The sequence below is a fragment of the Orycteropus afer genome, unplaced genomic scaffold (genome assembly GCF_000298275.1).
Source record: "Orycteropus afer afer isolate SDZICR_OR568_19922 unplaced genomic scaffold, OryAfe1.0 scaffold00043, whole genome shotgun sequence".
NCBI classification, from domain to species: Eukaryota; Metazoa; Chordata; class Mammalia; order Tubulidentata; family Orycteropodidae; genus Orycteropus; species Orycteropus afer.
Window position 1 is genome coordinate 7,128,035 of NW_006921630.1, and position 14,963 is coordinate 7,142,997.

A 14,963-nucleotide genomic window follows, 5' to 3' on the forward strand; every position below is an offset into this window, starting at 1 on the left:
AACCAGAAGGCTGGCGGTTCAAACCCACCAGCCACTCCTCAGAAGGAAGGTTGGGCAATCCTACTTCTGTAGTGATAATGCCTCGGAAACCCAAGTAGGGGTCGCTATGAGTCGGGGCCGACTCGACGGCAAATAACAACAACAACAACAAATAGGTGATATATAGTTATATTCCTAAATTAGTAGACAGATTATATATACAAGATAAATAATAAATGTACATTACATTTTGTAATGTACATTTATTATTTATAATACACAAGAATTTTTAAACATGCAGTTAATGTTCAATTTATCAGAATTCAAAACATTGTTTACTGATTCTTATAACATCAAGGAGCTCTGGTGGTGTAGCGCCTAAGGCATTTGACTGTTAACCAGAAGGTTGGCGGTTCAAACCCACCAGCCACTCTGCAAAAAGAAGACTGCATGTGGTAGTTAAGTTTGTGTGTCAACCTGGCTGGGCCTAGTTGAGTGGCTGGGGCAGCTGAATATAGTTATTCCCCATGGTGAGACTGGTAATTAACTCAATGGTGAAATCTACTGAGTAGCTGCTTTAGGGAACGTTGTCTGCCTTCAGTATATAAGAAGCAACTTTGAGGATGGTCTCCAGCTTTTTGGCATGCTTGAACTCTGCACGTAGCCAAGTCGTTGTTCAGCAGCCTGCCATGCCCTATTGAGCTTGCCAAATTGACTTTTTCTGGACTTGAATTAGTAGTCTGTCATGTTGTTTGGTGGTATCGGAACTGTGCCTTTTTACTTGTCAACCTTGGGCTTGTCAGCCTCAGCAGCCAGCTGCTGCCTGAGTAAAGAAAAGCCTCCAGTTTCAGTGGGCCAGGAACAAGAGGCAGAGCTGAAGCCCAAGGTTGAGGGGCTTTCACCCAGCCCTTTGAACACAGACTTAAAGCCTAAGGCTTTAAGTCTCCAAAATTGTAAGAGAATGAACTTCTGTTTGTTAAAGCCTTTCCATTTGTGGTATATTTTCTGTTAGAGCAGCACTAAGTGACCAAAACACTGCACAATCTACTTCCATAAAAGTTAACACCTCAAAAACCCAAAGGGTGTTGCTATGAGTTGGAATCAACTCGATGAAAGTGAGTTTGTTTTTTTTAATAACATTATCAACATTTCATCTCTCCTAAATTCCAGGATAAAGTGCATTATTTTTAAAAGTTCCTTATTATGAAACTCAACAATATACATTCAGATGCCAAAGCCATAAGGAAAAAAAAAAAGATTTAAAAGTTTCTCAACAATATAAATTTTATCTATTCCATAATCATGTTCTCTTGTTTATAGTCAATATTTACTTTTAATCCTCAAATGACATCTGTAGTTCAACTATAGAGAGATTATTCTCATTGTGAATAAGCATAAGTAAAATTCACAAAAGTATAAATTCACTATACAGCCCCAGGCTCCCTTTGCCAGAAGTTATCTCCCATTCTAGGAACTCTCACAGTACTTAGTCTGTGAGGCTATATACCTCTTATGGCACTTAGCACTTTTCTACCTTATGTTAGAAAGTTGTGTATAAAGTCTCATCTTTCTATTAGAACAGAGCTACTAAGAAGCTGTTCTTAACTCACGCATAGCACCAAATACACTGCCTAACTTAAGGCAATAAAAAATGTTTGTTGACGATACAATAATTATATGAGACATGAAGGTGCTCTGGTGGCTCTGTTGGCCACTGAAGGAATGTTGTTAAGGCATTGGGCTGTGAACCAAAAGGTCAATGGGTCAAACTCACCAGTCACTCCACAGGAAAAAGATGACACAGTCTGCTTCTGTAAAGATTTCAGCCTTGGAAACCCTAACAGGGTTACTATGAGTCTGAATTGACTCGACAGCAATGGGTTTTGCTTGGGGTTTATATTAGACATATGTTCAACAAAACGACTGTTTTCACTACACTAACTGCTACAATCTGATCTGATCTACTCCCCACTACCTCCTACCACTCTTACACACTTGAATTTTGCTAAAATCAAATTTATCCTGTCACCCCACCAGATTGGTCTACTCACTGCCTAAAAAGGTTTTACATCTATGTTTTGCTCCTGTTATTTTCCTCACCATAAATGCCTTCTCGTCTCTCAGCTTTTTCAAAATGTTACACCCTCCTTCAAGTCTGACTCAGGGCTCAGATCCTAAGAACACTTTCAGTCTGCAGTGATCTCCCTCACTTCTAAATTTATAGTAATTATCATCTCTATCATCTGCTTCCACCACTTCTCTGTCAGTCTGTCATACTGTGATGGCCTGTGTGTTGCTATGAGCTGGACACTATGCCACTGGTACTTCAAATACCTGCAGGGTCACCATGGTGGACGAGTTTCAGTGGAGCTTCCAGACTAATACAGACTCAGAAGAAGGAGAGGGCCGTCCACTTCTGAAAAAATTGGCCAGTGAAAACCTTATGAATAGCAGTGAAATACTGATATACTACTAGAAAACTTTATGAATAGCCCTGAAACATTGTCCCATATAGTGCCGGCAGGTAGGATCCTCAAGTCGGAAGGCATTCAAAATATAACTGGGAAAGAGCTGCCTCCTCAAAGTGGAGTTGACCTTAATGACGTGGACAGAGTAAAGCTTTCAGGACCTTCATCGGCTGATGGAGCATCACTCAAAACGGGAAGAAACAGCTGCAAATGTCCATTTATAACTGGAATGTGGAATGTACAAAGTATGAATCTAGGAAAATTGGAAGTTGTCAAAAATGAAATGGAATGCATAAAGATTGATATCCTAGGCATTTAGTAAGCTGAAATGGACTGATATGGGCCATTTTGAACCAGACAATCATAAGGTCTACTGTGCTGAGAATGACAAATTGAAGAGGAATGGCATTGCATTCATTGTCAAAGAGAACATTCAAGATCTATCCTGAAGTACAATGCTGTCAGTGATAGGGTAATATCCACACATCTACAAGGCAGACCAGTTAATACTACTATGTTTCAAATTTACGCACCAACTACTAAAGCCAAAGATGAAGAAACTGAAGATTTTTACCAACTTCTGCAGTCTGAAATTGATCAAACATGCAATCAAGATGTATTGGAATGCAATAGTTGGAAAATATGGCCTTATTGATACAAATGACACTAGAGATTGCATGATAAAATTTTGTAAGACCAATGACTTATTCATTGCAAATACCTTTTTTCAACAATATAAACAGCACCTATACACATGGACCTTGCCAGATGGAACATACAGAAATCAAAAGGCTACATCTGTGGAAAGAGACTATGGAGAAGCTCAGTATTATCCCTCAAAAGAAGGCTAGCAACTGACTATGGAATAGACCACTGCTCATATGCAAGTTCAAGTTGAAGCTGAATTAAAGCATGTCCACCAAAGCCAAATAATGATCTCAATTGTATCCCACCTGAATTTAGAGACCATCTGAAGAATAGATTTGACACACTAAATACCAATGACTGAAAACCAGACAAGTTGTGGGTTGACATCAAGAACATCATCCATGAAGAAAGCAAAAGGTCATTAAAAAGACAGGAAAGGAAGAAAAGACCAAAATGGGTGTCAGAAGAGCCTCTGAAATTTGCTCTTGAATGGAGAGTAGCTAAAGTGAATAGAAGAAATGACTAAATAAAAGAGGTGAACAGTAGATTTCAAAGAGCAACTCAAGAAGACAAAGTCAATTGTTATAATGGAATGTATAAACACCTAGAATTAAAAAATCAAAATGGAAAAACATGCTTGGCGTTTCTCAGGCTGAAAGCACTGAAGAAGAAAATTCAAGCCTTGGTAGCATAATCCCTAAGGCACTTGACTGCTAACCAGAAGGCTGGCAGTTCAAACCCACCAACCACTCCTTGGAAGGAAGATGGGGAAGATGGGGGGAAGTAGTGATACTGCCTTGGAAACCCAAGGAGGGGTCACTATGAGTTGGGTCCGACTCGAAGGCACATAACAACAACAGGAGTTGCAATAGTGAAGGATTCGATGGGCAAAATACTGTATGATGCAGGAAGCATCAAAAGAAGACAGAAGGGGAAAAAAATGATGGAAAGAATACACAGAATCACTGTACAAAGAACTGGTTGATGTTCAACTATTTCAAGAGGTGGCATCTGATCAAGAACCAATGGTATTGAAGGAGGAGGTCAAAGTTGCACTGAAAGAACCAGCCGAAAACAAGGCACCAGGAATTGACAGAATACCCACTGAGATGTTTCAAGAAATGGATGCAGTGCTGGAGGTGCTTACTCATTTATGCCAAGAAATTTGGAAGACAGCTCCCTGACCAACTGACTGGGAGAGATTCATATATGTGCCCTTTCCAAAGAAAAGTGAACCAAAAGAATGTGGAAATTATTGAACAACTGTGATATCATCAATGCCACACACAAGTAAAATTTTGCTGGAGATAATTCAAAAATGGTTGTAGTAGTATATTGACAAGGAACTTCTAGAACTTCAAGCCAGATTCAGAAGAGGACACGGACTGAGAGATATCATTACTTGATGTAAGATGGATCTTGGCTGAAAGTAAAAAATACCAGAAAGATGTTTACCTGCGTTTCATTGACTAGGCAAAGGCATTCAACTGTGTATATCATATCAAATTATGTATAACGTTGTGAAGAATGGGAATTCCAGAACAAGTACTCACAAAGAACCTGTACACAGACCAAGAGGCTGTCGTTATTCATACAGAACAAGGGGATACTGTATAGTTTAAAATCAGTAAGGGTGTACATCAGGGTTGCATCCTTTCACCACACTTACTCACTCTGTATGCTTGACAAATAATCCAAGAAGCTGGACTATACGAAGAACATGGTGTCAGGACTGGAAAAAGACTCATTAACAACCTCTGATATGCAGACAACACAACTTTGCCTGCTGAGAGTAACAATGACTTGAAGCACTTACTAAGGAAAATTAAAAACTACAGTCTGCAGTATGGATTACACCTTGACATAAAATGAAAATCCTCACAACTGAACTGATAAGCAGCATCATGATAAATAGGAGAAAAGACTGAAGTTATCAAAAATTTCATTTTACTCGGACCCACAATCAACACCTATGGAAGTAGCAGTTAAGAAATCAGATGTCATACTGCACTAGGCAAATATGCTGCAAAAGACCTCTCTAAAGTACTGAAGAGCAAAGATGTCACTTCGAAGACTAAAGGTGCGCCTAACCCAAGCTGTGGTATTTTCAACTGCCTCATATGTATGTCAAAGCTGGACACAGAGTAAGGAAGACCAAAGAAAGTTGATACCTTTGAATTTTGGTGTAGGCGAAGAATACTGAAAACACTATGGAATGCCAGTAAAATGAATAAATCTGTCCTGGAAGAAGTGAAACCAGAATGCTCCTTAGAAGCAAGAATGGCCACACTTCATCTCACCTACTTCAGTTATGTTGTCAGAAGGGACCAGTTCCTGGAGAAGGATATCATGCTTGGTGAAGTAGAGGGTCAATGAAAAAGAGGAAGACGGTCAATAAGATGGATTGACATAGCAGCTGCAACAATGGACCCAAGTATAACAAGGATTGTGAGGATGGGACATGACCAGGCAGTATTTTGTTCTGTTGTGCATGGGGTCACTATGAGTCAAAGCCGACTTGACACCTAACAAAATCATCAACACCTGCTTCGCAGAGAACCACATGGCCCTCTGGCTGTTAAAAAGAACACTTACACAGGAGCAGCCCTGCTACGACAGGCCAGAAAGAAAAAAGGTAAGAGAGAGAAACGCATTTCTTGAACAGTCATCAGAGACCAAAAGCTTTACATACATTTTCCCAAATAGGCCACAATAATACTGAGGTGTGTCATTATAAGCTCATTTTATAAATGAGGATAAAGAAGCTCAGGACAGTTGTTTCAGTTCACACAGCAGGAAGTAGTAGACTCAGGATTTGAATCCTGAATGATTTGACTCCAAAGCCCAATATTCCTCTATCATATCACTCTGCCTTACATGGTATACAGAATCTATTTTTCAGACCTGGCATCTCTAAAATGACTTGTCCTACTGATTGTTAGAAACATGAAATGAGATAAACTATGTAAACAATAAAGCATCATAAAAAATAGCAGTTATTACTATTTATGGCTTTTTATAAATGCCAATATCTGTTATTCATTTCTCCTATAGTGGAAGTTTTAACTGGACACATGGACATCTGGATAAACATTACTTGTAGCCATGCAACTTCTGCCTAGGCTCTGGGATTTGATATGTGTGGAAGTGGTATATTCTTTTTTTTTTTTTTAAAAAAAAAAAAAAGGAGACTTGTCCATTTGTCCTCCACTGTCCTTTGTCCTGACTAGAACATGCATACAGCCACAGAGAACCTCAAACTTTTTGGTTTCGTGACCCTTTTACACCTTTAGAAATTGAAGACTCCAAAGAGCTTTTGTTTATGTGGGTTATATCTATCAATATTTACCATATTAGAAATTAAAACTGAGACATTTTTTAAAAAATGTATTGATTCACTTAAAAATGACAATAAGCCTGTTACAAATGAACATAAATCACAAAATTTTATGAAAAAATAACTAAATATTCTAAAACAAAAATAAATTTAGTGAGAAAAGTAGAACTGTTTTACATTTTGTAAATTTCTTTAATATCTGGCTTAAATAGAAGGAACCTGAATTCTCATATAAAAAAAAAAACCAAACTCACTGCCATCGAGTCAATTCAACTCATAGGAACTCCTTGGGTTTCCAAGGTGGTATGCCTACGGAGGTAGATTGTCCAATCTTCCTTTTGAGGAATGGCTGGTTGATTTGAATCTCTAACCTTCTGGTTAGCAGTCAAATGCCTTTGGCACTACGCCACCAGAGCTCATGTATTCTGTATTCTATCTGTTGGAATATACTGCTTTGGTGATGCATATGAAGAAAATCTGACTTCACACAGATATGTTAAGAGGAGGAATATTTTAATGGGCTTTTTAAGTAACAGCTTGATTCTCTGATACTATGCCAAAACTTGACTAGTGCCAATTTCTTTTGGGTTAGTTGCTATGTGGAATGTGAAATCACATTGATGAATTTTACATTGAAATCCATTGGTCTGACTTGCACTTTGAAGGGATGTGTTACCCACATATGATTTTATAACACCAAGCATTGGTTACTGAAAAATATTGGTTCACAAAGTTATGCAGAACTTCCAAATGTTGACAAATTTCATTCGTTGTTGTTATGTGCCGTCGAGTCGTACCTGACTCAGAGCAACCCCTCCTTGGGTTGCTGAGGCAGTATCCCTACGGAAGTAGATTGCCTAACCTTTCTTCCGAGGAGTAGCTGGTGGGTTTGAACCGCCAGCCTTCTGGTTAGCAGTCAAATGCCTTAGGCACTATGCTAAATTAGTTCACATTCATTAATATCACCCCTGAGCTCATCAAAAAGTTTTGAAGTACTGGATACAGCTCATGGATACAGATTTTCCAAACTTCTCATTTTTGTATGAAAGCTCAAGTTTTATCACCAACAATAAATACTATTAGTGATTTTCCTTGAAGTGACAGAAATTTTAAGAAAATTTCTGCCAAACACCCAAACCTGATTAAGCATAGCTTATGTGTGAGATAGTCTCTTAAGTAAAAATGTTTCAGGAAAAAAAGAAGATAGTTAAGGTCAGAACTCAAAAATGACACAAGTGCTTTTCCTCAAAATAGCCAATATAATGCAGAAATGCTTTATAAGTATCTCCCCTTCCTACACACACAATGTTAAAAAGATGGACTCAAGAGTTAGTATTTAATAAAAATGAATAATTTCCACTGCTTCATCAAAGACATTTTTAAGTGAAACTGGCTTTTTAAAACAAAAAACTCTGAGCACATGGCAATGAAAAAAAAAATACAACTACTAGTACACTTTGCTGCCACTATCCTGAGGCATGCGTAGGCATCAGCACTTTTATCTACCATGACAGCATAGGAAAAAGACAAATAATATCTTACTATTACTAAGAAAACAGTTCTGACCTTGTAGATCCCCTAAGAGTTTTAGGGCTTCTCAGTGGATCTGTGGACCACAATTTGAGAACTGCTGCCTTACAGGATAGTTGAGCACAAGATAGAAAAGGCCTAAGTCCCTGGACGATGGTAAGAAGCAGACCCTAGACCACATACCACCAGATCATTATATGAGATGAAAATAAAAATTCAGCAAATGACCCTGTGTGCCAACCGAAACACAAGCTTTTGGAATATCCAAATTCAATGAACAGTTCTGCACCCAGAAAAGTCTGAGAAAATAAAACTATGAGATTTTAGGACCTCATGACTGATAGTTTCCAAATCATTAGATAATGAATCATAAGCTATGAAACAGAGTTTAAAATCGTACCACTTTAAGAGCATCTACCCTCTTGTTGTCTCTGATATAATATCTGATATCCAGTGTCCCGACAGCAGAATATTTCAACAAAGACTGCCAGTGGCCAATGCCATCACTGGTATCAAGCGCCCCCATTTTAAAGCAGGAAGACAGGCTGAGTATCCTCACCTGTGCTAGTGCTGCACCAAAAAAACAATCCCAATCCACTGCTGTAGAGTTGATTCCAACTCATAACAACCCCATTGGACAGAGTAGGACTGCTCCAAGGCTATAAATCTTAATGGAAGCAGACTGCCACATCTTTCTATCACGGAGCACCTGGTGGGTTCAAATCACCAAACTTTCAGTTAGCGGATGAGTGCTTTAACCACTGCACCACCAGGACTCCCTGCTATAAAATGAAGTCAGAAGGAATTTGAAACTTTCATTGCCCTAGAATTTTCACAGGTGTCAAGTACAAGCAGTCACTGGGTTATGAACCAGATTTACACATAACCCATAGATAGGAACCAACCACATAAAACCAATTATGTTAAAAATTCAAAGTACATACAATGGTTCATAATAACAAATGGGCATTACTTTGCAATGCACATTAAAACATTGTTATTATTATTATTGTATTATTATGTTACAGATGATTTAGGTTATTTGGAAATGTTTCTTTAATGTTTTTTAAGCATAGGAAGAGTCAGTGCTGGTGGCACAGTGGTTAAAGTGTATTATTGCTAACCAAAAAGTTATAGACACTGTGCCTAACTTCCAACTTAACATACAAATTTGCCTTAAAGACAGATTTAGAACGAAACTTGTAATCCAGAGCCTGCCTCTAATCACATTTTGCTGGCTGAGTTGCAGGCTAATGCACAGAAGGACCAAAAAGATGTGAATTGGTTTGATCCTCTTAAAACTTCATTTAAAGATAATTTTGGAACCATAGGCTTATATGAGACTTAAAGAGTTATTAAGTTAGCTCACCCTGAAAAAATAAGGTTCATATCTCATCTTCCTACTTGACAACCTTACCTCATCATTCAGCCTACAAAATAGAGAGCTAGTCTGAATTGAAAATTTTTTAAAGAAATGGTTTTCTGAGAAATTGTAATCTACTATGCAAGAACTAACTGGACTTACAACTTTATTATTCTATTATAGACGCTACTGTTAAATATTTAGGAGAGACTGATGGAAACTGTGGCCCACTGTTATACCTAAGCAAGCACAATCTGATTCTCTGGTAATGAAAAATTTTATTTTCAGATTCAGAATATCTCCAAATACCCTAAAGCCAAGTTCTGGAAAAGGTGAAGAACAGTCTTCCTTCAGAACTATCTGGATGAGATGAACACACCATTCAGACAGAATGGTTGCAAGCTGACACATGATTGTAGTTCACTGATGACTCAGAAACCAGATATTTAATAATGATGATGCTAGTATCAAAAAACAAAGATATGTGAAAGAATAAAGAATGTTCTCTCAGGAATATGGAGAAAATTCGTCTTACACAGCCCAAAGAATCATCAGGCACACACGTGCCACAATGCACAAGAAATACTTGTTAAATAATATCAAAGGTTTCATCTTAATGCTGTTAAAAAGGAGAAATAACCATAGAGAAAATAGATATCCAGATCTTTTGAAAGAAAACAAATTCCAAGGCTAGTCTAAAGGGCAATTTTCATTCAACACTGTAATTTATACCACTGGTACCTCCAGCTCCATCTCTCGGTCACATTAACTGATATTCAGAATAATGATTATCAGTCTTCACAAAAAGGTACATCTTTATTTAGTATATTCAGTTAAGAATACAGGGGGAAATGTGCGATTATATCTTTTAGGAAGTTTCCATCAATAAAAGTTAAAATACAAGAGGCCAAATAAAAGGTTAAATTGTTTTAAAAATGAAGCAAAATGGGTTATTATCCAGAACTTCATTTCCTCCAAACAGGTGGAGTATACCTGAACTACTGCACTGATTTTTCCCTAGTTTACATCTAGACTCCTCAAGTACTTGCTAAAGCCTCTTGAGGGCAAGTATCAGGAAGCTTCCGCTTCTGGACTGCATTCCCTGTATGCGTTAACACCTATTTTGCACATATAAAATACAGAACAACTACTTGTTAACTGATTAAGCAAGTAGTTTCCTTCTGTCATCTAACCAGTTACTCTTTGAATGATAAACATGTCATATGAATAATTAATTCATTTACAGGTACATATTTCCAAGTAAACTCAGAAGTCTACGCAGAGGAGATACAATCTAGATCTAATTTATTTGTATGACCCTGGGCAAGTTACCTACTTTCTTTGGGCTTTGGTTACTTTTTTCTGTAAAAGAAGGAGATTATTTGACCTGGTCTTTACTAGAGCTAAAATTTTTATGATTGTATCCAAAAGATAGAAACACTGAGCCAAAACATAAATCTGAGTAAGTTAGGGTTTTAAAAAAAATCACTAATAAAAGTATTTTAATTTTGTATTACATCATCCTATTTATTACAACCATATTCTCTGGGATCTTAAAGAATGTTATTAACATTATCATATTTACTTCCATATGACCCTTTGGCAACAGTGAATGACAAATCTTATTTTATCATCTTCATTTTGTAAAGGTTGAGGCTTATGAAAGCAGAAGATGTACAAGGTCATTGAGCAAGACAGAGAATATAGAAAAACTATCACTCAGTGTCCAATTAAATATCAGTTCTAAAGTACACGGGGAGCTCTGGTAGCATAGTGGCTAAGACACTTGCCTGCTAACCAGACGGCTGGCGGTTCAAATCCACCAGCCACTCCTCGGAAGGAAGGTTGGGCAATCCTACTTCCGTAGTGATACTGCCTCGGAAACCCAAGAAGGGGTCGCTATGAGTCGGGGCCGACTCGACGGCACATAACAACAACAACAACAACAAAGTACACGGGGCCCTCCCATGGCTAAAATGATGCTAAAACCCAGCATATGATTCACACACATTACACCTACCCATTAACCATGCACTTTGTTACCAGTTTGGGGAGGAAAGAGAAGACTCCCTTGTTTCTCTCCCACTCCCACCCTTTCCCTACGACTTTACCTGCTTGTACCTGGCATACAGGTACAAGAGCTGCTCCCTGCTAGCCACCTGAATCAGGCCTTGGAGGTGCGCTGCAGCCTTCTCAAACAGCTCTGTCAGGCTCCTGGATGCCTCGCTCTCGGGGCTCTGCAGGGATTCACCGACATCACCAGAGTCGTCCCCTGAGCTCTGTTCGCCGCCGCTATCGCCCGTGGTGGCTCCTGTGGACAGGAATGGGGAGGCCATGTCGCCTTGCTCGGTCCGTCTCTCTGTGTCAGGTCTGTCCTCCTCAAGGTGGATGTATCGCCAGTTTGGGGGCCTCGCAGACCAGTCTCGATCCTAAGCCCAAACTCGAGTCGGACCCAAGCTCACCTACTCTGCTCTCCTTCTGGAACTCTACCTCTTTTCCAGAACTCTACCTCCTTCCCACTTCTACTCCCAGAGCTTGCAGAGTAGCCTCGGCTACACACTGCAGCTCCCTTCCCAGGTGATCCGGGTTCCTCGTCTTCTTTTTGGCTAACAGAGCGCTCACACGCACAGCGGTTGCCTCCAACGGTACAGAAGGGGGAGGCGGGGCAGACCAGAAGTACTGGAGTGAAAGCAGCGCGCGATGGGCGGATGGGCTGCCAGATGGGGCGGCGGAGGCGGGGCAGCATGAGCGCGGGACAGCGTGCGCGCCTGAGCTTGCGGACGAGCACACACTGGAGCTATACGGCACGGGCTACCCGTTTGGGCCTCAGCGCTGGTAGGAGTAGCGTGGGCGGGCTTACGTCGGACGTTTTTCTCTACAGAGATATCGTGAGACCTTGTTAGGGAGAAACTGGTTGGGAAGCTATCGTCAGTGGTAGGTGTGTTAGTTAATCGTTTTTTTGACATTAGGAGTCACCGACTCCGGAACTGTCCACGGAATAGGCTATCGGTAGTGAGGGGTGAGGGAAGGAGGCCATCTGTTTGGTGGTGTATCACTCTGAGTGGAGTCGCAGAAAACAGGGAGTGAGAACGAAGGTTCCGCTTGCGGCAGCCTTTAGAGACTGTGCAAGCTGTTGTTGTTGTTATATGCCGTCAAGTCGGACCCTACTCATAGCGACCCCTCCTTGGGTTTCCGAGGCAGTATCACTACGGAAGTAGATTGCCCCATCTTTCTTCCGAGGAGTGGCTGGTGGGTTTGAACCGCCAGCCTTCTGGTTAGCAGTCAAGTGCCTTAGCCACTATGCTACCAGAGCTCCCACTGTGCAAGCTAGGCGCCCCCAAACCGGCCCCTATCACTGCGCACTGATTTGTTACTGGAGCATTTTGCCTTATCTTGGCAGCTGTGGGATTGATTGGTCGAATCGCTGATTTCCATATCACACTTTCCACACCTGCCAAATCCTTCCATTGTCAGGGCTCTGAAAATAGGCTTTAAGGGGATCTCCTGCCTTGGCTTCATTCTCCTCCGAGCTCGGCCTTCGCCGTTGTGCTTCATGCACACTGTAAAATGAGACCAGAAACAGTACCACATAGTTGTGCCCTAAAGGAACTTTTTAAAAAAAACTATAGCATTAATGGGGGCTCTGGTAATACAGTGCCTGAGGCACTTGACTGCTAACCAGAAGGCTGGCAGTTCAAACCCACCAGCCACTCTGAAGGAAGGTTGGGCAATCTACTTCCGTAGTGATACTGCCTCGGAAGTCCAAGGAGGGGTCGCTATGAGTTGGGTCCGACTCCACGGCACAACAACAATATAGCATTAATAATAATGGCTAACATTTACTGAGTGCTTGTCCTAAGTGGTGGTGTAAAAGGGAAAGAAGGGGGGTACTTAGTTCTCCAAACATCTAATAAGCATCATAGGAATGGTAGACAGTATTATAAAGAATGGTTATTGACCATTTAGGAGATAGACCTGAGGCAGGTAGACAGGGATAATGATGGACAGGATGAGAGAACAGAATGAGAATAGGTAGGAAGATGGGAAAGCTTCCATGAGGATTCAGCAGTCAATCATTCTTTGAGTACAGAGAAAGTGCCAGTTAGTTCCTGCTCTCAAGGCACTCACTCAACCCAGTCAAGGAATTGCTAATGTGTAAATTCCTGCAATCAAAAAGTGGTAATAATAATAGCAACTGTACTGGGTCCCTTAGTGTTTAATGGATTAATCCTTACTACAAAAGGTGGTTGTTGTTAAGTCCCTTGGAGTCAGTTCCAGTTCATATTACCCTACGTAAAACAGAACAAAACACTGCCTGGCCGTGCCCGTCCTCACAATGGTTCCTCTGTTTGAGCCCATTGTTGGAGCCACTGTGTTAATCCATCTCATTGAGGGTCTTTCTCTTTTTCACTGACCTGCTTTACCAAGTGGGAGCTCTGGTAGCGTAGTGCCTAAGGCACTTGACTGCTAACCAGAAGGATGACAGTTCAAACCCACCAGCCACTTCTTGGAAGGAAGGTTGGGCAATCTATTTCTGTAGTGATACTGCCTTGGAAACCCAAGGAGGGGGTCACTTGGAGTAGGGTCCGACTCAACAGTACATAACAACAGCTTTACCAAGCACGATGTCTTTCACCAGGTGCTATTCCCTCTTGATAACATGATGCAGTCTCACCAGCCTCATTTCTAAGGAGCATTCTGGCTGTACTTCTTCCAAGACAGATTTGTTCATTGTTGTAGAAGGCCATGGTATATTAGTATACTTGTATTCTTCACCAACACCATAATTTAAAGGCATCAATTCTTCTTAGGTCTTCCTTATTCTTTGTCAAGCTTTTGTGTGCATATGAGGCAATGGAAAATACCTTGGCTTGGTTCAGGAATGCCTTAGTCCAAGTGATATCTTTGCTTTTTAACACTTTAAAGGTCTTTTGCAGCAAATTTGACCAATGCAAAAGGTCACTTGATTTCTTGACTGCTGCTTCCATGAGCGTTGATTGTGGATCCAAGTAAATTGAAACCCTTGACAACTTCAGTCTTTTCTCCATTTATTATAATGTTACTTATTGGTCCAGTTTTGAGGATTTTGGTTTTCTCAATGTTGAGGTGCAATCCATGCTGAAGACCGTAGTCTTTAATCTTCATCAAAGTGCTTCAAGTCTTCTTCATTTCAGCAAGCAAGGTTGTGTCATCTGCACACCACAGGTTATTAATGAGTCTTCTTCTCATTCTGATGCTGCATTCTTTTTCACACAGTCCAGCTTCTGGGATTATTTGCTCAGCATACACATTGAGTAAGTATTGTGAAAGGATACAACCCTGACACAAACCTTTCCTGATTTTAAACAATGTAGTATACCCTTGTTCTTTTCAAACAACTGCCTCTTGGTCTATGTATAGGTTTCATATGAGCACAATTAAATGTTCTGAAATTCCCATTCTTCGCAATATTTATCCACAATTTGTTATGACCACGCAGTTGAATGCCTTTGCATAGTAAATAAAAGACAAGTAAACATCTTTCTGGTATACTCTGCTTCCAGTCAAGATCCATCTGACATCAGCAATGATACACCTCATTCCACATGCTCTTCTGAATCTGGCTTGAATTTCTGGTAGTTACCTGTTGATGTACTGC

General features: G+C 40.2%; 1 protein-coding gene across 1 annotated transcript in view; it reads right to left on the reverse strand.

Moving 5' to 3' along the window:
* ACBD6 (acyl-CoA binding domain containing 6) overlaps nucleotides 1–11,661 on the reverse strand; it is a 343,742-nt gene extending 332,081 nt beyond the window's left edge. Inside the window, exon 1 of the mRNA XM_007937639.2 lies at nucleotides 11,437–11,661. Within this exon, the coding sequence (XP_007935830.1) occupies nucleotides 11,437–11,661 (225 nt within the window). The remainder of the gene's footprint in view (nucleotides 1–11,436) is intronic.
* Between the last annotated feature and the right edge of the window lie 3,302 nt (nucleotides 11,662–14,963).